This window comes from Cordyceps militaris (assembly GCF_000225605.1).
Source record: "Cordyceps militaris CM01 unplaced genomic scaffold CCM_S00002, whole genome shotgun sequence".
Taxonomy (NCBI): domain Eukaryota; kingdom Fungi; phylum Ascomycota; class Sordariomycetes; order Hypocreales; family Cordycipitaceae; genus Cordyceps; species Cordyceps militaris.
Window position 1 is genome coordinate 2,655,830 of NW_006271970.1, and position 27,908 is coordinate 2,683,737.

Genomic DNA, 27,908 nt, shown 5'->3' on the forward strand with positions numbered 1-27,908 from the left:
CCAGGCGGGCAAGGTAGTCAGCCACAGCGCGACAAATTATCTTCTCTCAGAAACAATGGCTCCCGCACAAAAAAGAAAGTCAGTCGAGGATGATTTCGTCCACACGATATCAGATAATGACGAAGATGTCGCCGAGGAGGAATTGATGCCGGCCGAGCCACCCAAGAAGAAGACAAAGACGACTAAAAAAGCAAAGAAAGCTTCCAAAATTAAAAACAGCGCAGAAGACGAAGATGAGGAGGCCGACGGTGTATGGGGCCGTAAAGACGATGACGACGGTGCCATGGACGCCGATTTCGAATTCATGGCTGATAATGCCGGCGACTTTGGTGAGGAAGAGTTTGAGGGCTGGGGCTTCGAAGGTGCTAGAAAGAGCATGAACATGAACAAAAAGATGGTGGACATTGACGATATTATTCGAAGAAGAAGGGAAAGAAAGGGAGAAGCCCCTGCAGATCCCGAGGACGAGGTCGAGGACGAGGACGAAGAAGATATATTTGGGGATGGCATGGAAATGGACGACGATGACGATGAGGTTCTCGCTGAGGACGCATTCGGCATGAATGTTGATCTAGGTTCAGAGGAGGAGGATGAAGAAACTAAAGGAAACGGCAACGAGGAAAATGGCGACAAACAAGAGGATGGCGCTGCGTCTGACAATGATTCTGTTGCCACTCCAGAGGCTCATCCTGACGATGACGAGCTATCCGAGACCAGCGATCAAGAAGATGCCGAAGAAGAAGCCAAACGAGTGGCTTTCTTCGCTCCCGAAGAGAAGCCTAAGGGTGGTAAGGAAGCAAAGATTTCTTCTTTCCAGGCCATGTCCCTTTCTCGCCCCATCCTCCGCGGTCTCACCAATGTCGGCTTTACAAAGCCTACACCCATTCAATCCAAGACCATTCCTATTGCTTTGATGGGTAAGGATATTGTTGGTGGAGCCGTCACTGGCTCTGGTAAAACTGGTGCTTTCATCATCCCCATCCTCGAACGACTGCTGTACCGACCGAAAAAAATCCCGACTACCCGAGTAGTTGTTCTTACGCCCACTCGTGAGTTGGCAATCCAGTGTCACGCGGTCGCGACCAAGCTTGCCGCGCACACGGATATCAAATTCACTTTGGCTGTCGGAGGTCTCAGTCTAAAAGTCCAAGAAGCTGAGCTCCGCCTCCGTCCCGATGTTATCATCGCTACGCCGGGTCGTTTCATCGATCATATGCGTAATTCGGCTAGCTTTCCCATCGACACGGTTGAGATTCTTGTTCTTGACGAGGCTGATCGAATGCTGGAGGACGGTTTCGCCGACGAACTGAACGAAATACTCACCACTCTTCCCAAATCCCGGCAGACTATGCTGTTCTCTGCTACCATGACGTCAACAGTCGACAGACTTATCCGATTGGGCATGAACAAACCCGCCAGAGTCATGGTCGACTCGCAGAAGAGGACTGTAGGTACACTGGTTCAGGAATTTGTGCGCCTGCGCCCTGGTCGAGAAAACAAGCGCATGGGCTACCTGACACACCTCTGCAAGACGCTGTACACAGAACGAGTCATTGTTTTCTTCCGCCAAAAGAAGGATGCTCATGAGGCCCGAATCATCTTTAGCATTCTGGGAATGACTTGCGCAGAGCTTCACGGGAGCATGAGCCAAACAGGAGTAAGTTTTTGTTTATTTCCATCGTACTGGCCACTGCCGAGCCTGTGTTAACATGATGTAGCGTATCGAGAGTGTGGAAGCTTTCCGAGACGGCAAGGTCAACTATCTCCTCGCGACCGATCTGGCGTCCCGCGGTCTGGACATCAGGGGCGTAGACACAGTCATCAATTATGAAGCACCTCAGTCGCTGGAGATTTACGTGCACAGAGTCGGACGTACGGCCCGTGCTGGTCGCAAGGGTGTGGCATTGACTCTGGCTGCCGAATCAGACAGAAAGGTGGTCAAGGCTGCAGTCAAGGCTGGCAAAGCCCAGGGAGCCAAGGTCACGAGTCGCATCGTTGAAGCTGAGAAAGCAGACAAGTTGCAGGCTGAAATTGATGGTATGGAGCAGGAGATTAAGGAGATTATGCGAGAAGAAAAGGAAGAGAAGCACTTTGCGCAAGCAGAGATGCAGGTTAGAAAGGGAGAGAACATGATTGAGCACGAGGCCGAGATCAAGTCACGGCCCAAGAGAACATGGTTCGAGACGGAGCACGAGAAGGGCAAGGCGAAGGAGGCTGGCAAGACAGAGCTGAATGGTCCGCGCCAGTCGTCGAAGAAGAAGCTGGGCAATGCCAGCAACAAGGTAAAGAAGCAGTTGGACATCAAGGCAGAGCGAGCAGATGGTATGGGGTGGAGGAAAGGCAAGACGGATGCGCTGAATGCACAGAAAAAGCAGAGCCAAAAAGGAAAAGGCGGCAAGAAGGGCAAGGCCGGCGGGCGCAAATGAATACGACTGGCATGGGAGGTTGAGGGAGCACGGCGTTGGTGTACATGATGCATTTACTTAGAAACTGCAAAAACTATCTATCTTCCTGACGTTGCAACGAGTACTCAATGTGACATTGCGCTTTATGTACCTTGGGGCAAATGGAGCATCGGTTGACCTGGAGGCTTGTCAACTACCTACCTGACTATGTTGCGGGTGAAGGTTGTGCATCACATGATGGCATGGGCCTGACATCCAGGGTTGCATCGGCATGGGTTGGTCGCGCCTGGGCAGCGGTTCATCTTGATCTCCCTCGAGGATCCGGTCGTCGTGGTATGGACACCACTAGCACGGCGGTATATGCAGCAATGTTGTTGACGAATCATTTGTTCGCGTTGGAGGAGGGTGGTCGCGATGTCTACAACGGGCTGCAGCCTCCAGGGCAGTGGCGACGCGCTAACGAGGCACTAACAGTCATCAGTATAACGGGTCATTTCGAGCAGCAGGCAAAGATGATGGATGATGCAGTGATTTGGGTGAAAATCGAGGTCCACTGCTGGTAGTTGGTGAGGGTCGCAAAGCCATTCAGTGCCTGCGAATTCGACGGCAAATGCCCACTGCTCCCTGCCTACCCTACCTTGTTAGGTGGTAGGCAGAGATCCCAACAACCCCTCCCTCGTCTCACATTCCCTCTGCGGCCAACAAGCACTTTGTCCAGGTCGACCGTTCTTCAGAGATCGCATTAGCTGTTTTTATTGATCCGCACCGACTTAGGCCTTTGACCAGTCGTCAGGAGACGTACGCGCCTGAGAGGTTGAAAGGCAGCCTCGCACATGCGCTGGGCGCGCCACGAGGCCAGTCACCCTTTGTGCCGACACCAGGTCAGAGTCAGAGGCGCACACAAGCTACCTAGTTATAAAAATAAGCACAGCCTTTGGTTCTGGCATCACTAAAACCATTGCCAGTCTCGATATCCCGCTTCTCCTTGGACACCACTGACAGACAAGCTGGCTCTATTCCGGATATTCAATTTCGGCCGCCTGCGCCCACAACTGCTGCGACAACGGATAAGCCTGCTACAACGAGCAGCCATCCCCGCCAGTCTGCGTCAACGATACAAGGACGGTCTCGTGCGCCTCCACCTCGATACCCTGCCGGCTGTCAAGCACGGGCTGCAATCGCGCGTCTACCGATACCTGCTTAGGCGTCAGTCTCGCCGCATCGAACGAGGGCGTATCGCACGTCTGCTCGCCACACCCAGCAGGCAGCAGCCAAGCACTTGTCGACCGACCGCCGCTACCCCTCAGCACCAGCAGCGAACGATCACGGCCAGCGATGGGAGTGCTCGGGGGCGCATCATAACCACGCAGAACAAGATGCCTGCTTTTCCATTCCAAGCCGGCGCCATGCCCGCCGTGGGAAGCGACGACGCGCAACCGAGCCAGGGTGAACGAGGATACAGACGAAGGAAGCTGGCAGAAATGGCCGGGAGTCTGTATCGCACAGGCCAGCAGGCCGTCACCGACATGCGCGAGACATATGTCCAAACACGAACCCGAATGGCAGACACCGAGACGGACAACCGCGGCCACACTCACATCCCCGGAGCCTTCCCTGACGCCGCCATTACAGTACAGGGCGACGAGCACCTGGTCCTGTTCCCTTCCTATGCCAAACGCCATGCCAAGCGCAACTGGTCCAACGTCCAGGCCCAGAGCCAAACACAGGAGCAAGATGGCCCCGTGCGCGACGAGGAATATTGGCGGCAGGAGTTTGAGAAACACGAGGACGAGCGTGCCATTGCCGATGTCGATGTTAGAGGCTGGATATACAACCCTCACAGCGGTCCCATAGGCAGACGAAACCGCATCCTCATTGGTCTCGCGCGTCAACTCAGTGGCATCTCGGCTCCCCGAGCTGAAGCGAACATGGCAGATCCCACCGCCGCCTCGGACGTGCCGCCAAGCCACCATCAAGTTCATGAAGAGCAGAAGGAGCAGGAAAAGATTGACCAGGAAGCCGCCAATATCGAACGAAAGGGCCGCCAGGAGAAGCAAATTGCCGGCGTCGGAGGCTATAGCGAAGAGCCCTCTGGCGGTAGTGCCCACGTTTCCGAATCATTTTATTCACGACGATCCCGCCGGCGAGGTAGCCAAACACCAGAGTCTGCGCCGGCGAGTCCGCTTTTTGGCGCCAGGCAGTCCAACGTCAATGAGCTGTCCGAGGCCGAGCTCACCCTAGCGAATGCGAATCTCATGGCCCGCATTGCCCCCTTCATGACCACTCCCCTCATTGGTCTTCCCGTGACAATCTTCTTTTACAACAATTCTCAGTCACAGTCGCGGACTGTTCTCACCGACGATGCTGGTCACTTCAACATCCGAGCAGCACTGGACTTTGTCCCTACTCATGTCCGCGTTCTTGGCAACGAGGACCTGTCTGCTACCCAGGAAGTCATCATCACCGAACCACGAGGTGTAAGTCTCATCAGCGACATTGACGACACCGTCAAAAAGTCCAACATTTCCAGCGGCGCGCGCGAAATCTTTCGCAACACGTTTATCCGCGAGCTCCGCGACCTGACCGTGGAGGGTGTACAAGAATGGTACACGGACATGCACAAGCAAGGTGTCAAGTTTCACTACTGCTCCAATAGTCCTTGGCAGCTGTTCCCAGTTCTCGCAAGCTTCTTCAAACTCGGCGGTCTGCCGCCCGGCTCTCTCCACCTCAAGCAGTACTCGGGCATGCTGCAGGGCATCTTTGAGCCGGTGGCCGAACGTAAGAAGGGTACTCTGACGAGACTCCTTGGCGATTTTCCGGAACGCAAGTTCCTGCTGGTGGGAGATAGCGGGGAGGCGGACCTGGAGGTGTACACGGACCTGGCCATTGCCAACCCAGGGCGCATCCTGGCCGTCTTCATCCGCGATGTCACTACAACAGAGCGTCCAGGCTATTTTGACTCGGCCTATGATCTCACCAGGAAGAGGTTTGGCAGCCTGGCAGTGGATGATGGTCGGTCAACAGTCGATCCCAACAAGAACCCTCGTCAACATTCTACGCCGGTGGTCTCTCCCATGGAAGAAAAGGCCCCAGTGGGCCCTGTTATGGGCACTTTGATCGACTTTGCAGAAGAACCGGAAGAGGCGACGCTAGATGAAACTGCGGCTCTTGCTCAGGTACGCAATAGAAAACCAGTATCGGCAATAGACTTGCTCAACCGCAAGGCTCCGCCGCCGCGTCCTGCCAAGCCGGCAGCGCTGCGAGGTGCCGCATCGACCATGAGCAATACAAACGCGGGGTTGGGTGGCAGGAGTGATGGCGACGTCCCTCCGCCCAAGCCGCCGCGGATCAAAACCACGGAACCTTCGTTTGTGGCGCCGAATCTCTCGCGACGGTCGTCCTCCAAGACGGCCAGCGAGATGGGGGAGGGCACAATGCCTTCGTCGCCCGACATTGCGCCGCCGCTTCCCCGGCGTAGTCTGCGCAACCTGAGCCCGCGCCTATTCGGCCATAACCGGGGCCTCTCGTTGAACTCGGACGTGGACTTTGAGCCCCTGCCGCCGGCCGCGAACCCGGTGCCGCCCACCGCACCAGCAGGTCTCTCGTACTACCGGTCAGGCTCGCGCTCAGGCGTCGCGACGCCGTCAGGCTCGCCCACGATTGGCGCGCAGGGCGTCAACAGGAAGCAGGACATGTGGCGGCGGCGTGTGGCGAGGGCGCACGAGCAACTCGACCAGTTGGGCGTCGTGCTGTATACCTGGCGCAAGGGCCAGGACGTGTCGGCGGAAGCGACAGCGATTATACACCGCGCGTTTGATGATTTGCATAAATAGACTAATAGCCTAGAATTCTTTTTTGTATCGACTACTGTTGTTGAACTTTCTATTTGTACATGGCCCGCGGTTCAGATAAATATACCACATGTCTATATCTGCCTGCGAACTGTTTGGCCCTCGTCTGGTATACTGAACAGCAAGCAACTCATGCAATGAATAGCAACAAGTCTCACACGGGGAAAGTGGCAAGTAGAAGATGGACAAGGACAGGGCATGACGACAGCCCATGAATGAGGCGGAAATCTGTAACTTTTTCGGGATTTATGCAAGACTTTACTCCGAACCGACACCAGCTATATTATGCGCATGGTCAAAATGCCTCGCCTCGAGACGAAAAACTATCTTTTGCAACAGACCAAAAAAAAGAAAAACTCTGTTGGCCAAGCGCAGGGCTGAACTTATTGGGCGGCACCCGTCCTCCCCGGACGCCTCTCGGAGCCCGCCCACTTCTTGTTTACCAGTTCTCAATGCCTATCATGTTGTCAGCAGAGGCCAAACTATATCACCGTCCACATATGGGAGATGGTCTCCACTCGTCGATCTTATGTAGTACAATATAGTAATTTGTACAAGGGACAAGACCTGTCACTCTCAGAGAGGCCTCGGCAAGAGTTGGCCTCCTTTTGGTCGGTCCTGATTACGCGCCAAACCGGGATGACAGATGAGCGTCATCTACAACTGCAAAGTGCCTCCCCCGTCGAAAAAACTAGTTGGCCCGTTTCATCCATGAGCGCGTGGAGGAACGAATGAGAAAAGGCAAACTGGTGTGACAGGGGGGGGGGGAGGCGGCATTCATGCCAGAAAAATCTTGCGCGTTTCTAATTAAACTAGCTTGCAACCATCACCAACATCTCCACAACCATGAACCCTGGTGTTTCGCATGGGTTTGGCCTTGGCATATGATATCCCGCGGCTTCCCCCAAGGAGAGAGGGGGGGGGGCAGCGGGAGTTTGATGGAAACGAACTTGTTTCTTTCGGATTTTGCCGTTTCTTCTCATCTTCTCCCCTCACGCAAAACCATACCTTTGTCAATCGCATTTCGATAAGCTTGATCTCTGGCAACGCGCCGCCCGAGACCATGTTTCTCGATATTTTTGGCAAACCCAAGATGAAGCCGGCCACGGCCATCAACAGCAACGCCTGGTACCACGTCACCGAGGGCCAGGTGGACAAGGCCGGCCGAAAGTTTACCTCGATGCTGCAAGTGGACGAGTCGACCGGCGGGCTCAGCGTCCTTGTACGTTTTTTCTCTTCAACTCTCCCCTTGACAAGCAACCTCGATCACTAACACCCCCTTCTTGCCTCGTCTACCAGCCCGTCACCAGTCCCCCATTCTACTGGCAGTTCCAGGCCGTCGCCGCGTCCGACGGCCGGTACGTGGTGCGCAACTCGCGCGACGGCGCCGCCAAGCAGCTGTCGGCGTGCCGCAACCGCACGGAGCCGGCCGACGGGCAGACGGGCCTCTGCATGGCGGCGGCCAACGGCGCCGACGACGCGCAGGTGTGGCAGCTGGACCAGTGGGGGGCCGACATGGTCCGCGACGGCCTGCGCTTCATCAACGCCGCCAACGGCACCCGCTTCTGGCTCGACGTGCACAAGGGCAACCCGCCGTTTATGAATAGCAATGTCACGGCGGCCGACAGCAGCGCCGCCGACGATGACGAACCAGAGAGTGAGCCCTCGCAGCGCTGGTACATGACGAGCGCGCAGGCCGTCAACGCGATTGAGTACTCGACCATTCAGACTATGGTAGGTGGGAAGAAGGCGGTCCGAGCCAGTGCAACTGGTGGTAGAAGGGGCGCGAGACTGATTCTTGATTTTGTGGCATGAGTAGATTTCTACAAGCGCCGCATCGACAAGCGCCGCATCGACAACAGCCGCGCGCGCAACCACGACCGCGACAGTGCCACCCGTGGCCGGCTCCGACAGCGCCCACCACCGCCTGTCCACGGGTGCGGAAGCCGGCATCGGCGTCGGCGCCGGTCTGGCCGGCATCGCGCTAACTGCCGTCATCGGGCTTCTCCTCTGGCGGCGACGCAAGAGGCAGACTGCTGCCGCCGCCGCCCCCGCCAGCATCCCCTCGCCGCCCGGCACGCCCAACACCAACAAGCCGCTGCCGCCCGTCGGCGCCGAGAGCAAGGTGTACGAGCTGTCGAGCGAGCCCTTTGACGATGGTAGCTACGGCAGCTACAGCAGCTACCAAGCGCACGAGCTGCCTACACCGACAGGGCCGCCGCCGTCGCACATGGCTCGCGAGATCCAGGCGCAGCAGCGCTACGAGCTGGACTCGACGCCTGTGCCCCGGCCGCCGCCGTGTATTCGAGAGATTGGGAGCGGATGGGAAGTTGAAGGAGAAATGGGGTCACAATTTGACAGGAGAGGCGCCTTTTTGAATCAAGATAGAAAGCACACATTGCACAGGAGTTTGGGCCTTTGGAATACTTGCTGAACACACGTTTGCACCACGTTTCATTTTGTCGGATACCAATTTCATTTACAAAAGTCTCGACTTTCGTGTCTACAGCGACCGCTAGTTTATAGATATATACGCAATCAAACAATGCCAAAAAGTGGCTATACAACAAGACAAAAACTCCCTGTAAACAGAAAATCGGCAGAGAAACAAAACGATACGCCAAATAACAGATGTCGTCATATGTCCTCACGGGTTTTCCAATACGACTAGGCTATGCCAACAAATCCTCCTTTTTCCATTTCTATCCTCAAATAACTCCCGCGTCCATCGAGCTCAAAACACACTGCCGCTCTATCATGCACATGTAAACACACGCTCACCTTGGTGCGCCTGGTCGGGCGTCCGTATCACCGGCGAGATTCATATGCATAATCGCGTCAGCCGTCCACTCTGCTTCGTCGTCTTCCAAGCCCTCTGCCCGGCCGTGGAACAGGTCCATGCTCTCTCGCCCATCAACTCCGGGCAGTCTTATCTGTGGAGCGCCCTGGTAGTCATCACGACGCATGCTCGGCGTGGAATCAAGCTCAGAGACGATAGGTGTCGCGGAAGAATCCTCCTTGTTCGTAAAACCGTAGTCACCAACACTGGTGTTTACCTTATCAGCGTAGTGAAAGTCATCCGGTCCACCCGTCGACCCTCTAGGTGCGAAGCCTGTCGGAGTCGTCTGATCCTCGGGAATCATGCCGTGCCTCGGGGGTGGCATGGTGGACATGGTATTGTATCGGGTATCATACTCTTCATGTTCGGGGATCTCCGGCGCTGCCTCGACGTTTCGGAGGCTAGATGCTCCAGCTGCCAGCATTGCTGAGCTGCGCACGCTTCCAGTTGAATTCCTGCTTTCGTCCGCTACTGGAACATCGCCCATGGCGGCTGGACTGCTGTCACGGATGCCAAACTGAGCCATGGTCCGCAGCTTACGTGTAACCCACCCGGCGAGAATCTTGCCGCGTTGTTTCTCGCCCAAGCGCGACCGTGGGAAATCGCCCTTGCTGACGAAGGCGACAATGTCGATAATGATTTGATGCTCACTAAGGATCGCATTGACGATTACAGGCACAATGGAAGCCAAGTAAGCCTTGCGATTGACCTCGACGAGCACAACATTGAGACCGCCAGCTTGGAAAACGGCACTGCAAAGGTTAGCATCACTTGACAGATGGGTTTGAGCACAACTTACCAGCCATTGGGCACAATATTACGATGGCACTTCTCCACCGAGGACTCAATATCCATTGGAAAGTGACTCAGCCCATTAATCTCAAATGTTTCCCCAATTCCACCAAGAACAAAGAGTACTTGCATGTCAACCAGCGCACCCCCAGGTCCAATAGGTCGGCTCACATTATACAGGAAGCCCAGATCACCAGTGCGCACATATTGTACGGCAGGATCCCCGTCAACAGTTCGGCCGTCAAAGCGTTCAGTATCAAAATCGTCCTTGGATCCATAGAATGACTTCACGCAGGCTTCCGAATCAACCCAAATCTCGCCATATTCGCCATCAAAGCAATGAGCTCTGCTCTCCGGGTTGACAATGGCAATCTGAGTCGAAACTGGCACCATTCCAGAGTCCTGAACTATGAGAGCCTTCGGATCCGACTCAGGATCTACGGGCAAGATCAAGCCTCGTCGGAGAGCCTTTGTATCAAGACAGAGCTCAATAGGCTCAATACACATGTATGATCGAGATGCAACCATTGGGTTGAGAACGTGAGAGTATACCGTATTAATGGCTGTAGGGTCCAGGCCAGCCTGGGCAAAGTGCATACGGACCTTCTGAAAGATGTCAACTCGAGGTCGACTGTCGGATGAAATCATCATATTTTTTAGTTCATGCAAGGTGAACGCCTTGGCTTGCATGGTGGACATGGCGTGGTCGAGCATTTGCGCCGTGGCATAGGTATCTTTGATCTTGTATCTGGCCAGGGTGACAAATAGCGACATAGGATTTTGCGCAAACTCGACTGGCGAGAGCAGATATGTTGGTGTGCCGATATAGATACCCATCAAGCACGAGTGTAGAAAACCAAGTCCAGTCGTGCTGCGGACACAACCAAGTACGGGTCTGGTACTAGTCATCTGGCACGTCTCTTTCTGAACCTTGCACATGCCCATGATTGTGTCGTGGCCAAGTTGCACAGCGATTCTGCGCTGATCCGGGGTCCAGTATGTCCAAATAATGACCGGGTGGCCAGGTCGGATCCACGCGGGATCAATGGTCAGACCCAGATCGCGTAGACCGTTGTTCTGTTTGGGCGGTTTCGATGTGTTGTAGTGGCCCGGCGTCGAGATCTTGAGGATCTGCGCCGACTGCTTGATGTGATTGGAGACTAGTTTGAGTTTGATGAGGTGATCGACGTCAGTGTTGACTAGAACCGCCTTGACTCGGTAGTCAGCAACAATGTGGAGGAACGCGGGCACATCCTCGTTCAGGCGGTTTTGGTCTAGAGGAGCGAGGGGAATAATGATGGCGCCAAGGCTGATGCAAGCATGTACCGCGAACACGAATTCTTCCGAATGGGTATACATGAGGATCAAATGATCACCTGGCTGTACCTTGACTTTGTTTTTCAGATACATAGCCACGGCAGCGACTCTAGAATCAAACTTGCGCCAAGTGATACCTTTGCCCTCGCGGCCTCTTCCGTCGATGGTGCAATAAGCTAGCTCTTCAGGCTGACGGGCAACACGCCACTGAATAAGATCGGTGATGCACGAGAAATTGTTCAGCGGCGTCGAGGTTCTGTCATCAATTACGACTTCGCGTCGGTCGATGCCAGAGTACTGCTTTTCAGACGTCATGAGCACATCTTCGCGAGACTCCGAGGACATTTGAGACCAGATACCGCCAATTGGGTCCACGCCAATAGGGAGATTGAGAACAGCATGTTCAACCCCGAATTTGACGTGTACGCAAGGCAGATTTCCGAGGTCAAACTCGCGGCGACACAGCATGTTGCCAATCTCGCGTCTGCCATTCTTCATTACCCGCGGCAATGAGTTTGGCGCTGTTATCATGACGCAGTACAGACGAAGATGGTGCTCCTGCATCAGAACTTCCATGCAGCGCTCAGCCAATGAGTCCAACAGAGCCATATCGGGCTGTCTGGGAGGACCGCCGGAGGTCAGGGGTGCCGTTGATGCCGCCGCCGTTTCCAAAACGACGACGGGTAAGTGCTCTTCATTGACAAAAACGTCGAATGCGGAGCAGTCATATGTCTTGGGGACATTTTTGACAATACTGACAACCATGTGCTGCACGAAAAAGTAGCGATATTCGGCTAATTCGGTTCCATGCTCTACCCACTCGACCTTCTGTCGAATACGATCCTCGTACAATCCGAGAATGAATATTTTGCCCTGAATAACAGTGCCGAGAAGGCCAGTGCGGAGAAATTCAGGTTCCACAGCCGTAGGAGTGGGCTCACCCGGATCGAACTTGTAAGGGCGAGCATGGAAGATGAGCTCTGTGTTCTTAGGCTGAGCCCAAAAGCCGCCCGATAGTGACGGGGAGTCAACCCAGATTTCGCCAACCGAGTGTGGGGAAGCAAGTAGCCCAGTTTCAGGGTCGACAATGGCCAACGTGGCATCCGGGATAGGATAGCCAAACGCTCCGACGCGAACCATACCCGGGTCATTAGAGCCTTTCTTCCTAGCCTCGGCTCCATACGCAATCACAACCACTTCGTTCGTCTTGAGTGCCTCGCGATCAAGAAGCACTTCGTTCATCTCTGTCTGGGAATCTTGTGGATCCTTAGTCGTTGTAGTCCCTCCGCCAAGCAAGCTGCCAAATCCGTTAGAAGTAGCGGGTTTGATTTCCTCCTTTTCGCTACTGGCGTCGGAGTCTCCGTCGGTTTCAAACCCTGCTTCTTTGATTTTGAGGGGAACGCCCATCCGCTCCTCGCCGCCGAGGAAGTCACGCAAACTGACGACCATGCCTCCATGTTCTGGAAGACACAGCATAGGCGACACTACATCACGCGCTCTGGGGTTGCGTAGTGGTCGCAGCCATCGATCGGCCAAGACCTCATGGAACTCGCTGTCAACGGTGAGGGTATCGATCAAGCACAGTTTGACCGTCTGAAAATTAGGCTCCACGCCCTTTTTGTAATTTCTCGTTGTCATGGGGTCCTGCTGGTAGTTGTATGCGGCACGTTTTAGGCCCGGATAGTCGGCAACCATGATAGTCGCTCTGTACTTGGTGATTAAATGAGCGTATAGGCCGGGCACATCGACAGCCTTGTTGTCAAACCAGATTGTAGTATGGCCACCATATACTGTGAGTAAGACACCAAGAATCATGCCAATTCCTTGGCGAGGATCCAGGTATGAAAGGATTGATTCGCTGCGCGAACGGTTACCGATAAGACGACCGTTTTTGTCCCTGAGCGATTGGTTGAAGGTATCTCCGGCAGAATTCCCAGGCATATTAGAAATAACAGCACTGAGCGTTGCCATTTGATGCATAATGGTGCGATGGCTAAGCACGACGCCTCTCAAGTCACCAGTGGGCCCGCGAGAAAACTCAATATATGCAAGGTCGGGGACGTTGAGACCGGGTATGTCTTCTTTCTTCTTGGGATGGTAGCTGCCAAACTCGTTTGTCTTCCACCATTCAACGCCGCGAGGCCAGGTTAGCTTTTGCGCCGTGATATCTCGTTGAAAAGCCTTCAAGTTGTTGTCCGTCGTCAGGGCGAGATGAGCCTGCGTCGAGGTAAGGATGTAGTTGAGACGCTGGTAGTCTTGTAAGTCATTTATGGGGACTGCGACGACGCCTGCGATGAAGCAGCCCATGAGAGCAATGGCGAAGTCGATAACTTCAGAGTCCCGGTAGACCAAGGCAACTCGGTCACCCCGGTACAGGGAGCTCTTGTCTCGAATGACTTGAGCCACCTTTTCGGCCCGGGAAGCGAACTTGTCCCATGTGATGGAGGCTGTTTCCTTGCCCTTGCTATCGAGGACCCAAAATGCAGGCGTCTTTGCAATTGTTCGGCCGCGATGTCGTAGTACGGAAGCAAGGTTGTCGAATCTCGACATGGCCAGGGTCGGATCATGGGAATCCATGATGCTGAATGGAACCTCGCGAGGTTCCAATGGCAGTTGATATGCAAGTGCCTCGGGTGGTGGGAGGTCGCTGGCGGTCAGCATCGGCGGTGCCATGGCAGCCGTGGGGGAGAAGGCCTCGCCGGATGAGTATCGGTTCTGCGGGCCACCATACTCGGCTTGCTGCGGTTGGTCGTAATGCTGCTGGCCAGCAAAATCAGAGAAATAGCCTTGAGAATCAAGCAGGGTGTGAGTTCTGCCATCTGGAGGGGGCTGTTGCGAATGAGGGTATGAGCCGTGTTGGTCGGGGTTGAAGGCATAGTCGCCAGACACCATGGTTCCGCTTCGCGATAGACGCATTGTACCTCCGGGTCCTGGAACAAACAGAGAATCGTGATTCATCGGTCCTGGTGCGCGGTTCTCTGGTATCGGCACGCCCGGGCGCAGTATGTTTGGGTTATGGTCGGGTGTCGGCGCCCAGGAGTTGGGGGAGTATGGAGGGTCGTCTGACTGCTGGTGAGAGTACGAGCTGCCGGGTCGGGGTAGGACACCGCCTCCCATGGCAGCCATGGCAGCTACCCTGTGACCATCGTTTACGGGATGCGAAGAGTTCTCGACGGAATGGATTCGAAGGCCAGACTGCGGCGGCGGGACGGGTGGAGGGCCATACTGAGAGAAGAGCAGAGTTCGTCGCTTTTGGTAGCTGGAAAGGGGGTCGTTAGAGCTTCGCACAGGGTGTCTTCGGTATCTATGGTGGCGTCTTACCCTTTCTCTGTGATGTCGCCTTCCTGTAGGCAAGATGTCAGCAACTGTTGGGCCGGGACGGGCCATGACCTACCTCGAGCTCACGCTGGAGATGGCGGAGCTGGTTATCCAGTCCGGGGTTGTAATCCGCCATGGTGTGTGAAGGAAGCTGCGCGACGGACAGCGGCAATCGCACGGCGCTTCTGTGATGGGAATAACTTTTAGACGGCGGCCATGGGAGTGCCAGGAGCGGTTTCCAAGGCTACAAGGTCTCGTGACGTAAGAGTCGAGAGAAGGAGGGCAGCGCCGCAGCGGCAGCGGGCGACAAGGGCAGCGGAGCGGGTAAGCGGGCCACGGCGAGCCCTAGCAACCTAGGTACCCTGGAGGCCAGCAACAGCACCATTTGGAAGCATCAATGCGCCGAGCCAGTAACGACAAACTCATTTCGCCCACAAAAACGAGCCGTAATTAGTATGGGTGTAACCTTGGATAATGGGGCGGCCTGCTGGCAAGGCAAAAGAGGCTTAATGCCACCTCGGGTCCTTTCACGTTCAGCTGGCAATACAGTGACGAGCCCCGCCGTGATGTCTGCGCAACATGCGACAACTTCTATCGCAGTATACATTCATCTTGTATACGAATAAACGAGCGATCATCAGTACGCAAAGGCTATTCACTACCATATTCACTAGTTTGCAAAGGCGAATACGCCCGAAAAAGATAGAGCATCGCTTAGTGGGTATGTGGTGAAGAGACCTCGTATTTGCATTTACTTTGGTACATTTTGCCGTTGGTGGCTTGCATGTGTTTTTCTCCCGTATACTTGAGGAACTCCTGTTTGTTTTCTTTCAACAAGCCCTCATTTCTAATTTTATAGTAATCGGTCATATGAATATATCTACCAAACAACGTCGTGACCTCGTCAACTTCAAGCCACTAACCAGCCTTGAAGCCTACCAGGCGCGCCACCCACTCACTGCCCACTCACCGGAACCAACTGCGCCGAACCGCCGACGGCCCAATATCTACAGAGGTACAAAAGGCCCACCACCATGCTCGCAAAACTTTTCTTCTACACAATCACCAGCCATCAGTCGAATCTTGGCATAGTTACTACCCAGCAGCAGCGGCGATAATTGTAGCTTGCCCTGTCAAAGCTGAACCATCGGTAAGCACACTCCCTGATCTGCCGTCATATCCCTACTTCCCAACGTGATGAACTACACATACACAGACCTGTTCCGAAATAAAATGTGGATGAACATGTTACTCTTTTCTGATTTCCTTACCTTCACCCTCCTTCTCTGCACAATTGCTCCGTCGTTCCTCTTCTAACAGAGCAACAGTAGCCTCACCCAGACCTCGCTTTCGACAACTGTCTCGAACCATCCAAATATTAGATACATGATGAATATACCAAACTATGACCACCTCCCTCGTTTCCTGATCACCCGTGCTCGTACCTTGTCTCCCACATAACCGTTGCTGTCTTTCAAAGGTAGCATTCTGGCGCCTTGAACAGCGCAAGCACAATATCCACGAGCCGGTGCGCGGTCCGATACTTGCTGACCCGTCCTTCCAACGACTCGCTCACAATGCTCCTGACAGTTGCCGAATCGAGCCGCAGATAGGCCGGCACCGTGTCGTGGGCGAGAAAATCCCAACGCGCATGCTGGTCTGCATAATTAAATGCAGGCAGTGGCCCGCACAGCAGCTTCTTATACTCGGCCGGTGTTTTGGCGCCAGGCACCGGCATCGGACCGGCTACGGTCATACCGTAGGTGATGAGTTCGCCCAAAGGCGGCGCAAGCTCGCGTACGCGGTTCCATTGCTCCGGAACTACCAGATTCTCCTCGCGGTAGGATAATCGCAGCACCGCACTGGGCGGGTCAGCCCATGCCGCCGCCGTCTCAGCATCAATCAGTCCGGCATCACGCATCTCGTCCACTGCCGCCAGGCCGCCGTTCACGTACGCCACATGCATGGTGGCAATGTCCATGAAGATGTGCTTCTGCATCGCCATCAGCATTGACGCATACCATCGCCCTCCTGGCAACTCGCCCAGATCGAGCATACCGGCCGCGAATGCGGAGCCCGCCATGTTGGCAAACGCCATCCAGCGTAGCTGCGCAGGGTGTGCGAGGTAGAGCTTGGCGTAGTAATCGTAGACGCCAAAAATGACATGCTGGTTCTGCTTTGCTGTCCGCCAGGGGTCCCAGGCCTCTAGAGAAATGTTGGCATCTAAAGTGGCATTGACGATCCAGTACTGCCGCAATAACGCCTTGTATCGAGTCGGAGGAAGCTGGGCAGCTCTGACAGAGGCCAGTGCTTGCCGCAGAACTGCCTGGTCATAGGGTAGCTCCGGGTTTACACCACCCTTGGATTCGCCATTGGCATTTGTCAACGCCATGTCGATATACTGAAGTGGCGGTGTCAACGGAGAAGCACTGATACCAAGCGCAACGGCCAGCAGCGCAGAAACAAACCGCATGATGCTTCGATTGTTCTTTTGTTGATTTTGGAGTCACGTTAATGTATCGTTATCTTTGAGTATTTAGGGAAACAGTCACAATAATTGCGGCAATGTCTGCCATATTTATTCTGCGCATTGCAAGCGAATTGCATGCGGGGAACATCTCAGGCCGCGGTTGAAGACACCTATTGCTCACAGCTGACAGAGTATTATTCTTGAACATGAGACTGCGCAGGACAATAAAGTGCGTTCTTCCTGCACGGGAAATACGCAGTGCATATCCGGATGTGACAGTTCGGAGTTGTTCCCGAATATGGGGTAGCGATGGGTCGGGGTGGATGTCTCGAGATTCGAGACTGGATCACGACGCTGTGCAGTTCTGTATTGGCGAGAACTGTCCGATGCATCCTTTCATCTCGAAGTGTCCTGGAATTGGAGGCGAGAGACAAAAGTACCCCCCTTGTTGGTACGCACAAGGCTCTGGTTTCGGTATACGGGGTCTGCTTGGTTGCAACGATTGCACAACACCCTGGTCACGCAGTATTGAACAGTACTTAACTTGACCTAATTCTATGCCAGTGGGTGTGCATTCGAATTTTGCTGCAACACGAGATGCGGCCTGTGACTACCACAGGAGGATCCGTCCGCGCCAAGAGTCAAGTCGACTGACAGCCATATGTATCGTACCAGGCTTCAACAAATGTGCATGGGTGCAGTAGTCTAGAAATCCGATCAAGCTAGGTCTTATTCAGCCTTGTTTCTGAGCACAGCCCCCGACTATGAACTGCAGCTGAGACCACCACGAATGGAGCTATCGCAAGAGTCCGCCTTGCCAATGCAGCCAAACTTCATAAATTATTAGATTGTTAATTCATCAATTCATTAGTGACTCGTCGTAGTGAAGTTAGTCGTACTTAGGTTTATCATTTCGCGGTTTGCCCGCGGGAAGCTTATCCGCCTAATGGCAGGCCCTCATATATTTGCTTGCAGGGATCTTTTTTTTCTTGTTGAATAAGTTAATAGAAGCAGTGTAATAATTATCAAATATTGGATTTTGAAGCGCTAGAGTCATCCGGCCTCTTTGGCTTTCCGCTGTCGGTTGTTCCTCCGTTGACTCACGCCGTTGAAACGTTGGCGTCAGCCTGACTGGCCATATATAGCCAGGGAGCTGCTTTCTTGGTCGGAAAATCCAGAGCAAACCAAGATAAAACCATACACCTGTTGGGCTTCAAATGGATCGCGTGCGCAAAGTATACTTTGATCCGCTCCTTACCACCAAGGAGCAGATCCGACAACGACTGAGCGGCCTTCCTGCCGGCACGGCGCATCCGTTCAGCCCAGAGCAGATCCTGCTGTGCAACGTCGACGATGCGATTCAGGAAATTGACATTTCTTCATACCCAGACAACTTTTTCTACAATGCAGTGGATCTCGGCGAGATGGGCGAGGTCCTCCTCAGCCGCATGGCCAAGTTTCAAAATCACCTGGGTGAGTCTCGGCCGATCTTTGGTCACCCACGACTGTGAAGCCGAGGACTAACGCTCCCGAATATAGGCGTGTTTGATGATTTCCAGATAATGCAGGCTCCAGCGTCGACATTCAGAGTGCCCATTTCGTCTGACAACATCACCATTCTGGCAGTCTCGACGCTGGACCCCACGTACTGGGACTTCTGCTTCGCCGATGCGCAGGGCAATACTTGCTGCTGGAATGCGACAAATACCTTTCCGGGCATCCGACATAGTGGTGACCATGTCCAAGGCCGCGATTTTCTCGCCTACGTCAAAATCAACGAGGCGACACTAGTGACCAAGGAAATTGGTGTTTTCATCTCGGGCTACCAGAAGACGCAGATTACCAAATTCTTGGGAACCTACCCGGCCATGATGGTGGCGGACCATGCTGAAAAGGTATTTCAGAATATCCCAAACATACTCTGCCACGGCTTTTAATCATCTAACCACGGCCAGGTACTCTTCATTATTCCTGTCCCGCTGGACGCCGCCACCATTGGGGAGGCGACCATCTGCTGCCCCTTGGTTTTCAAGCGCGATGGAGACTCTATTGTATTCTCGATTCTACCAAAAGCGAGCACTGATACAGGAGTTTTCTGCACCGGCTCCAATTTGCCCAGCCGAGCATTTGAAGAAGCTATTTCACGGGCAGACTTCTCACTGACAGCTGCCCTTCCAGCCCCTGCTCAGGGTGAGTCCCCATCCTTACATCGCGCAATGGGTAGGATGCTAACCTTGATGGAGGTTTGGTTTCCAAGATTTCTGATGTGGAGATTGCTGAAAGTTCAAAGACAGCAGCTGCAATTGTGTCACGGAACAAGGCCGTCTTCCTGACCAATGCAACTAGTATCCCTCCACATCTCGACATGCACGCTCCGCAGATGATCAAATTCGGCGCCGGGTTAGAGTTTAGCAGTTCCGACTCTGTATGCAGCACCACAAGCACTGATCGTTCTACAATCTTGCCTTGCATCTGGGGTACTGAATTCCAGGGGCCTATGCTGCTAGCAACCGGCGCTTGCCCGTCGAATGTGCCGTTTTCGAGTGCTGAGGCGCTGTTGAAATATTACGAACTGCTCGAGTCTGTTATTTTCGTCGTGAATGATGGCATGACTGATAACGCCCGCAACCTGGCCTCGCCGAACAGGATGAATGGGGTGTTCGTTGTCCAGCCAGGAGCAACAGCAGCCTCGGAAAGGAGCGATGACATCGTTCACTTCCTCGATTCGGTAAACATCAACGCAGTGACGGCACTAGCCGGACCCCAGTCCTTGGTCTTGGTACAGCTGAAGGACAAGTTTTACTTTTACCGCGGTATTGCCAACCGGGCGCATTTGAATACATCGCTACTCGAGTTTGGCGCAGACGTGACGTGCGCTGTCCAGTCTGCGGGCTTGGCGGCGTTGCTTGAACCTGCGGCAAAGCGCATTTGCAATCTCGAAGATGGTTCCAGCACAATTTTGCTGCCCAGCTCAAATCAGTTCGTCATACCCAAGGATCTCGCCCAACTATTCTCCACGGCGTCGGTTCTTCAGGTCAAGGGCATGGAAGAGGACATCTCAGCAGCTGTTCCGCAACTACAGGTGCTTCTCAACGAAAAGGACCTTGTCGCACTATCCCACTCGTTGGTAGAATTTTTGGTTTCGAAAACCTCGGAGGCGACAAAAGCTGCCAGGACGGCCTACCTGGACTTCCTAAGTGCGAACTGGGGAGAACATGACCCAGCTGCGCAGAAGCAAAAAGCGCTGTTGCGAGGAGAGCTGAAGAAGGTGGCCAAGGAAGCGCAAGTTTCTCTAGAGCCCGCTATTTCTAAGCTGTCTTTGATGATGTCGTTTAAAAATACATCCAAGAGAACGCACGATTTGAAGAGGCTTCAACGGCAGAGCAAGATCCAGAGCAACGTGAAAGCAGCACAAGAAATGACTTTTGGAAAGCTGGCGGAGTATCTGGAGGATTATGCTTCAGATATGGGCGTCATGGTGGTCAATATTGAAACTGAACCATTTGAGAAGTTATTGGGTAATTTGGCTGGTAGCCTCATCGATGCAAGGCCTTGCTGTGCTCTCGACTCGCGCGTCCTTTATCTGGAAGGTCTAGATGCCGGCATCATCATGGAACAGTCGCAGAGCTCTCATGAAGGTCCTCTGCGAAACCAACATGGTCCCATGGTACCCATCATGTCAATGCCGTACCTGAATCAGGGCGCAGGGGCGGGTTCCATGCTGGGATGGGTATGCTGGGACGAGTTTGTCAACCTGAAGACCCCGTTTGGCACCCGGTGGATGGAAAAGTGCAACGACGACCATATTTCTGCGCTGCGAATTCTGATGCGCGGGACACTGAGCAGTGCCGTCATATCGCGCGAGTACAACATGACTCCGGGTGCTCCCGAGACTGGACAGCTCATGAGCGCGCTGCTAACGGCGTCCATGTTTAAACTGGCAGACATGAGACAGTCTGTTCCGGTAGAGGTTGAGTGTGCCGAGGATACTGTGACAAGATTGATGCGTGGCCTGTTTGGTAATCTGTTGACAGTGGCAGGCTCGGGCGTACGGCCGCTTAGCATGTCATGGCAGCTTGTTGGTCAGCAGCCCCTATTCGATATCCCCAACACTGCGCAGGAGTGGATGTGGTACCAGAACATGGTCTCTCTTTACCCCTACACCGGATGGCCGCTGGCACAGTTTCACCAGAACCTGCAAAGTCTCCTCGACAAGGTTATTGTGTGGGTGGTGACCAAGGCAGAGGATGTTGGGAGTGTCAAGAGAAACCGAATTGAGGAAATGGCTCGGTTCTGTCGCCTCAGAAACATACAGCTGGACCACTGTCGCACAATCATTACCGTGCTGATGCGCATGCTGACCGAGGATGGTGTCGACCGGGCTGCGTGCGCGTCGCGGCTGCTAGCGCATTTGCCAGCAACGTTGGAGAGGCAGACACAATCGTATACGCGACTGCTCCAGTACCTGGAGCATTTATCCAAGGGAGGCAAGCGACGCCAGGGTGATGACACGATTGCTGCCAACGTCTACACGCGTCGTTCGGCTGCGTTTGGCGCGCTCAAGGCCGAGGTGGCGCAGGCATGCAAGAGAGAGGACTGGGAGGTAATCAAGGACCGCTGCAAAGCCATCAAGACGCTTCAAAATTCCATTGCAGAGAAGTGGCAGATCCCGCTGCCGACGCTCAAGGTACAGGGTATCAGCGCCTTTGACAGGCTGCTTGCGGCCGAGGTCCCGACGGCGACGACGGAACCGCAGCAGCGGGCAAAGCTGGACATGTTGACGAGGCAGGCGCTGTGCGACGCGGAAATCTGTCGGGTTCCGTGGCAGGTTGGTCAGAGCGGTGAGTTTGGCCGTGACATTGAGGCTCTGGACGAAGCATTCGTGGAGGAGATGTTGAGGGGCGAGGCTCGTGCCGGCCCTCTGGCCGTCAAGGCGAGCAGCGCGGCGGAAGCGATCGAGGAAGCCAAGGAGGGTATTCTGGACAAGTACAAGTCTGCCCTTGAGCCGGCATTTGTGCAGTCGCTGGAGACGTCAATGACTGCGGAGGCGGCGTGCAGCCTGATGCATGTTCCGGTGGAGACGATGCAAGTGTTTGCCAAGGCGCTGAATCCTGCCTTTGCATGGGAGGACTTGGGGGGGAGGTTTAGAGTGGTTATACTGGGGTTGCTGGAGAGGCGATCGTGTCGTGTTGAGAGCCGGCCTGTGAGGAAGCTGTTGGAGATGGGGAGATTGGTTGAGGAGGATGACTGATCAAGATGGTAGTTGAGGGTATGTAGGTACTCGGTGGTTGTTGCCTAATACTACCTACAAATTACCACCTTCTCGGAAAATATTACTCTATGCTAGCACCCTTGCTTGTCTTACCCTTATCCCACTAGGCGCGAGACAAGCAAACAAGATTAAAAAGAAAAAAGAAAAAAAAAAGAAAGAAAAAGAGGCCAAAACTTTAGTAAATCAGCCGTCTCAGGGCGCAGGCAGGGTCACGGCGCGCGCCGCACAGTGCGGGCCGCTGCAACTGCACGGGAAAGGAAAAGGAAGCAAGAGATCTCGCATGTATGTAGGGGTAGGGGGGAGCCGGCTGCTGGAGAAGGCACGGCTCTGGTCGCTTCGCAGTCGTCACACTGGATGGATAAAAATGAGGGACACGATTAGCGACTCTCGTAGTTTATTTTATTCGTCATCTTCATTCAGACGCAAAAAAAGCAGTTAGTCGGACAAACCGTTGAGAATGTACATCACGTGCGTTTGTCTCTGTGCAACTGGCGAACTGGCGAACACGCACGACCTTGTTCTTTACCAACCAACGTTCAACCCCTCGCTGTCTCTCAGCCTCCCTTGTCCAGTCCAGTAGACTTGCAGGTCCCATCGTGCAGTAGCTCCATTGTCATACGTCTATTTCCAGCGACCCGGTGTAAGCCACTCCATCGGCGACTCCGGGGCCACACCCATACTTTCGGGCCTCGGAGGCCACCCAGCGTTGTTGCGCCCGCTCTAGTCAGTTGCTGTGTACTATGCACAAACCTGTGCCGTTTACCAAGATTCTCGACAAGACAACAAGTTCCTGTCGCAAACATCATTCGGCGGATGAGTACGCCATGACCGACCAACCCAGCCCAGCCTTGCAGGTGATTGTCCTGGTGAGTTGCTGCCCTCCCCTCCGGACCCCCGGCCGTGTTGGCTGCTTGGCCGTTGCACGCAGGCAGGATGAATAGGAATGGCGGGTGCTGCCTAGCGCCCGTTGAGTGATGGGAGTTGAACCGTAGCCATTGCTTCCTTCACGAGGCCTCAACGAGTCAAAGCCGGCTCAAATCACAGCCGTTTCTTCGTCCACGAACTTGGCCTCTCAAACCAGTTGCAGATCGCCTACGCTAACTTCTTACTTTCTCCTTCCCCCCAATTATAGGGCTCCGGAGGTGGACCGCAAGAATCCAACGTCACCGCCTTTCTCGTGCGCTCCCTCGAGCAGGACTGGCGCAAGGGCTCCCTCGTCGCCGTCGACGCGGGCGTGCACCTGTCCGTCATCACGCGCCTCATTGCCGAGGCGACGCCGTGCCCGCCGCCGCCGCCGCCCTTTACGCTCGACTCCGGGCCCTTTGCCGGCCTGCGGCTGCCGCACAGCACCGCCGCCGCCAACGCCGCCCACGTCACCCGCGCCCTCGTCGACACGTACCTCGTCACCCACCCGCACCTCGACCACATTGCCGGCTTCGTCATCAACACGGCCGGCCTGCCCGGCACCCGCCCCAAGAAGCTCGCCGCCCTCCCGAGCACCATCCACGCCCTCAAGACACACATCTTCAACAACGTCATCTGGCCCAACCTCAGCGACGAGAACAACGGCGCCGGCCTGCTCACCTACCTCCGCCTCGTCGAGGGCGGCAGCCCCGCCCTCGGCGACGGCGACGCCAAGGGCTATCTCGAGGTCTGCGACGGCCTCCAGGTCAAGACCTGGAGCGTCAGCCACGGCCACTGCCTCGAGCGGCACAGCCACCGCGGGTCCACGGCCTCGAACCCCTCCACCCGGTACGGCAGCCACGACGCCTCGAGCCACCCCGGCCCGCCGCCGCGCCGGGACACCTACAACCCGCCGCCGCTCCAGCCCATGTCCAGGACCCACTCGCTCGCCAACAACAACCAGGGCGCCGGCCTCCTCGGCGCCTCGTCGCCGCGCCAGAGCGGCGCCTGCGAGACGGAGCGCGTCTGCGTCTACGACTCGAGCGCGTACTTTATCCAGGAGCAGACCACCCGCCGCGAGATCCTCATCTTTGGCGACGTCGAGCCCGACAGCATCTCGCTGAGCCCGCGGAACCTGCACATCTGGCAGGAGGCGGCCCCCAAGATCGCCGCCGGCTTCCTCGCCGCCATCTTCATCGAGTGCAGCTACGACGACGCCCAGTCCAACGACCGCCTCTACGGCCACCTCAAGCCCGTCTTCGTCGTCGAGGAGCTGAGCGTGCTCGCCGCCGAGGTCCAGCTGGCCCGCACCCTGCGCGCCCTCGAGTCCAGAAAGCGCAAGCGCGGGAGCCTCTCGGAGCACGGCCGCGAGCGCAGGCAGCATTCCACCCCGCGCAAGTCGGCGCTCTTGGTCGCCGAGGATCCCGTGTCGCCCAAGTCGCTGCGCCCGCGCGTGCAGACGACCGAGGTGGTGATGCGCACCGGCGATGGTATTGGCACGCCGCACCTGGCCACCCCGACCGAGGAGCTGTCGCTGCATGACGCCGATATTGGTCCGATGACGCTGCCGCCGGCCGCGACGTCGGCCCCGCGTCCCCTGCAAGGGCTCAAGGTTGTCATTATTCATGTCAAGGAGACGTTGGCCGACGGGCCGGAGAGGGGGGATGTTATTCTGGAACAGCTGCAAGAACACGAGGAGGAGGCGCAGCTCGGATGCGAATTCATCATTTCCAAGTCGGGGCAGTCTTTTTACCTGTAGTGGAGGAGATACCAAGGCGGTTTATTACTTTGGATATTTTTTTGCATGAGCTGCGCAGTACGAGTTACGATTTCAACGTCTACTGATAATTTTTAGCCTATTTCTCTTATTTAGTTGCCACCACGATCAATCTTTTGCTGTAATAGCACTTTTTGGAATATGAAGGTATTCCATCTATTGGGTTTATCATCAAGCTCTTGTCGTTTTCCCGCGTCTTCCGTTGGGTTCGTTTTTGCCCGGCTATTTCACGTCTTGCGCTCGGGTAGCTTCTCATAGCCCTCCAGGCCACCGACATCCTCCTTGAACTTGGGACGGGTGAGCTCCAGGCCTTGTGTGGTGCGAGAGTAGGTGATGCCGCCGAGACGGCCCATGGGGCGCAAAATCTGAAAATCTGGTCAAAATTCTTGAAGCCCGATAGCATCGCACGAAGTTGACTTACTGCGGGATCGACAATGTTCTTGTCCTCGTTGAGCGCGTCCTCGCGCACCCAGAACCTGGTGCCCTCGACAAAGACGGTGGTGCCCGACTTGCTGCCCGGCCTGGCGCGGCTTTCCCACTCGCGAAACGAGTCGAGCTTGGCCTCGACACTGAAAACGGCCTCCTTCACCCGGGCGCAGCGCACCGTCTCGCATGAGTAGTCGGGCGTCAGGCCGCTGACGCGCCACTCGTCAGCGCCAAACGGGGCGTCGGTGCTCGCCGCGTTGGCGGCCTCGAGGTATGTCTCGGAGATGATGTTGATAACGCACTCGCCAGAGTCGAGCAGGTTCCGGAGCGTGTCCTTGGCGGCGGCCACGGACGAGGAGAAGCCAATCATAAAGGTGGGCGGGTCGTGCGCGACGACGTTGAAGTAGCTAAACGGCGCGAGGTTGGTCGTGGCGCCGTCGGCGCTGCGCGTGCTCACAAAGGCAATGGGCCGCGGCGTGATGGCCGAGATGAGTAGCTTGTAGTTGGACGTCGCCGGGCGGTCCGCCGCGTGCGGGTCAATGGCCACGTGCGGCCGCCCCGCGCCGGCGTCGGGCAGGCTGTTGCGGCCCTGGCCAAAGGCCCAGTCGGGGTCCGCCGTCTTGGTGTAGTGAAAGGCTTGGTCGGCCTCCCAGTCGGGCCGCGCCGCCTCGACTTTTTTGAAGTCGGGGTGCGGGTTCCGGTTGATGCTGTCGGCCATGGTGACGGAGAAGCGACGGCGGGTTGTGAGGCGGCAAGGGCGGAGTGAGGCGGGAGAGAAGAATATCCGGGCACGGTACATGAAGAACGTGCAGGGTCGAGGTTGTATAAAGAGGCTGGAGGGAGGGGGGGGGGGAGGGGGTGAGAGAGAAACGTGCACGCCTTATAAAGAACTTAGAAAGCGCTTAGATGGGCCGCGGCCGAGTGTGGTCCCGTCATGGGTCCGGCGTCCGCTCGGGTTGCAGCCGGGAGCTCAGGAACCCCGCCATTGTGTCTAGTATGGGTGGGGAGAAGGGATAAACGTCATGGTTTCGTTGACGCGATTGTAGTGATGACAAATTACTTGTGACCCCTGGGAGCAAGCAGTCTTTTTTTCCCATGATGTACAGGTATTGTGGCGGGCTTGGCAAGATCGTCCTCCGACTTCCGCCGTTCCGATCGGATCGTGATGGGATTGGCCAGAAGATGTATGCATCAAGAACTGATGGCGAGAGCACGTATTAAATAAAGTAGGGGCAAAACTGCTATAAATATGGGCTATCGAGACTCGCGGCTCTTTTATTATAATTATTCCTGTCGACCTGTTAATTGTCGTTGTGCTAGTACTGCGAGGAACACCACACCGTCCAACACACAACCCCTCCGTCGGAATTTAAAACATCACGCGAGCGGCCAGGGCAACACCGGCTTATCCTCTGCACATGTCAGCCACCTCACCTTGGTGTGTTGATGTTCGGCGGGATTGGTTAGTGTCTGCAGTAATCAAAGAGATCTCCCGTTATGAATGCGGGGAACATCACTAAGATGGATGGATGGGCAGCAACTGCTTGGGTTTGTCCCTATCTATACTTGGGGTCTGACGGGGAATTTCAGTTATAAAAGCAGGAATGTCGGCCAGAGAAATCCAAAAGTATCTTTGCCACTCATATTTCTAGATTCTACAATTTTCTCGCTCGCCATAGACTTGCATTGCTGTGCTGGCGGCCACTTGCATACTTTCAGATCGCACACCACACACCACACACCACACTCACACAACACATCGCAATGCCACCTGCTAAACTCTCTACCGTCTCTCCCGCTTTCATGCTCCTGGGCGGCGTATCGTCGCTTCCGAGTGGAACTCTTGTGCGCGGTCTCCTCAGCAAACCCCAGGCCACGCCTCCGCGCTTCCGCGACGTCGAAGCAGAATGGGACTACTTTCAGCTACGAACCTACGGTGTTGGTGTCCCAGAGCGTGCATCCAAGATGAGACGCCGCGAAGCTGGTCATCGCGCATGACGTCTGCTATCAGTACTGGAATTGCAACGAGAGTATGATCAAGACAAAGCACTACTCAACCCTTTGGAGCGCCAAGTATTATCTCTATATGTTCTACCTACAAATCATGTCTTTTTTTGGATAATTACTTCGTGATGAAGCTCGTAAAGTCTCATCTGGAAAATGCACAGTACACCCAATCGAAGTTGATCTACACTGACGTGAGATGCGTAATACCTACAGTAAGACAGCTTGGCGTAGCACACTACACCCGCGGCATACCCAAATAGACTTGGGGCAGATTTATACTAGTCGAATTAAGCTACATTGATTTTATTGCCAATGACACTTATTCGCCAAGCTTCCCCCAAGTATCGCACCCAGAACACGGCTCGGCAGGCAGAGACTGCTGAAGCTGCTGTAGAATACATTCAACAGAAACCTGGGTTTGTCTTATTTTGGTCTCATTTCAGCATAAAACTCATCCAACTAAATCAATCGCCCAAACTTGCCTAATTTATTGCTCTATTCGGTCGCGGTTCGCACGACTTACAACCCCGT

At 55.0% G+C, this 27,908-nt stretch overlaps 8 protein-coding genes across 8 annotated transcripts; 5 read left to right on the forward strand and 3 right to left on the reverse strand.

Annotated features, from left to right (window-relative positions):
* Positions 1-55: 55 nt before the first annotated feature.
* Positions 56-2,426, forward strand: CCM_02771 (ATP-dependent RNA helicase (Drs1), putative; the record flags this gene model as incomplete). The annotated part of the gene is made up of 2 exons (XM_006667923.1): positions 56-1,657; positions 1,719-2,426. 2 exons carry the CDS (start codon positions 56-58, stop codon positions 2,424-2,426), a joined length of 2,310 nt encoding a protein of 769 aa, XP_006667986.1.
* Positions 2,427-3,781: 1,355 nt separating this feature from the next.
* On the forward strand, positions 3,782-6,238 carry CCM_02772 (actin cytoskeleton organization protein App1; the record flags this gene model as incomplete). The annotated part of the gene is made up of 2 exons (XM_006667924.1): positions 3,782-5,581; positions 5,630-6,238. 2 exons carry the CDS (start codon positions 3,782-3,784, stop codon positions 6,236-6,238), a joined length of 2,409 nt encoding a protein of 802 aa, XP_006667987.1.
* A 1,081-nt stretch (positions 6,239-7,319) lies between these two features.
* Positions 7,320-8,690, forward strand: CCM_02773 (uncharacterized protein; the record flags this gene model as incomplete). Its single annotated transcript, XM_006667925.1, has 3 exons — positions 7,320-7,478; positions 7,556-7,990; positions 8,076-8,690. The coding sequence occupies 3 exons, from the start codon at positions 7,320-7,322 to the stop codon at positions 8,688-8,690; spliced, it is 1,209 nt and encodes a 402-aa protein (XP_006667988.1).
* A 343-nt stretch (positions 8,691-9,033) lies between these two features.
* CCM_02774 (AMP binding domain protein, putative) lies at positions 9,034-14,658 on the reverse strand (the record flags this gene model as incomplete). The annotated part of the gene is made up of 4 exons (XM_006667926.1): positions 9,034-9,847; positions 9,895-14,463; positions 14,526-14,548; positions 14,599-14,658. The coding sequence occupies 4 exons, from the start codon at positions 14,656-14,658 to the stop codon at positions 9,034-9,036; spliced, it is 5,466 nt and encodes a 1,821-aa protein (XP_006667989.1).
* A 1,338-nt stretch (positions 14,659-15,996) lies between these two features.
* Positions 15,997-16,995, reverse strand: CCM_02775 (Tat pathway signal sequence domain protein; the record flags this gene model as incomplete). Its single annotated transcript, XM_006667927.1, has 1 exon — positions 15,997-16,995. The coding sequence occupies one exon, from the start codon at positions 16,993-16,995 to the stop codon at positions 15,997-15,999; it is 999 nt and encodes a 332-aa protein (XP_006667990.1).
* A 1,214-nt stretch (positions 16,996-18,209) lies between these two features.
* Positions 18,210-22,243, forward strand: CCM_02776 (uncharacterized protein; the record flags this gene model as incomplete). Its single annotated transcript, XM_006667928.1, has 5 exons — positions 18,210-18,465; positions 18,532-18,887; positions 18,948-19,182; positions 19,236-19,417; positions 19,484-22,243. 5 exons carry the CDS (start codon positions 18,210-18,212, stop codon positions 22,241-22,243), a joined length of 3,789 nt encoding a protein of 1,262 aa, XP_006667991.1.
* Positions 22,244-23,004: 761 nt separating this feature from the next.
* CCM_02777 (Cyclic-AMP phosphodiesterase, class-II) lies at positions 23,005-24,926 on the forward strand (the record flags this gene model as incomplete). Its single annotated transcript, XM_006667929.1, has 2 exons — positions 23,005-23,130; positions 23,397-24,926. 2 exons carry the CDS (start codon positions 23,005-23,007, stop codon positions 24,924-24,926), a joined length of 1,656 nt encoding a protein of 551 aa, XP_006667992.1.
* A 245-nt stretch (positions 24,927-25,171) lies between these two features.
* On the reverse strand, positions 25,172-26,088 carry CCM_02778 (FMN-binding split barrel; the record flags this gene model as incomplete). Its single annotated transcript, XM_006667930.1, has 2 exons — positions 25,172-25,309; positions 25,366-26,088. The coding sequence occupies 2 exons, from the start codon at positions 26,086-26,088 to the stop codon at positions 25,172-25,174; spliced, it is 861 nt and encodes a 286-aa protein (XP_006667993.1).
* Between the last annotated feature and the right edge of the window lie 1,820 nt (positions 26,089-27,908).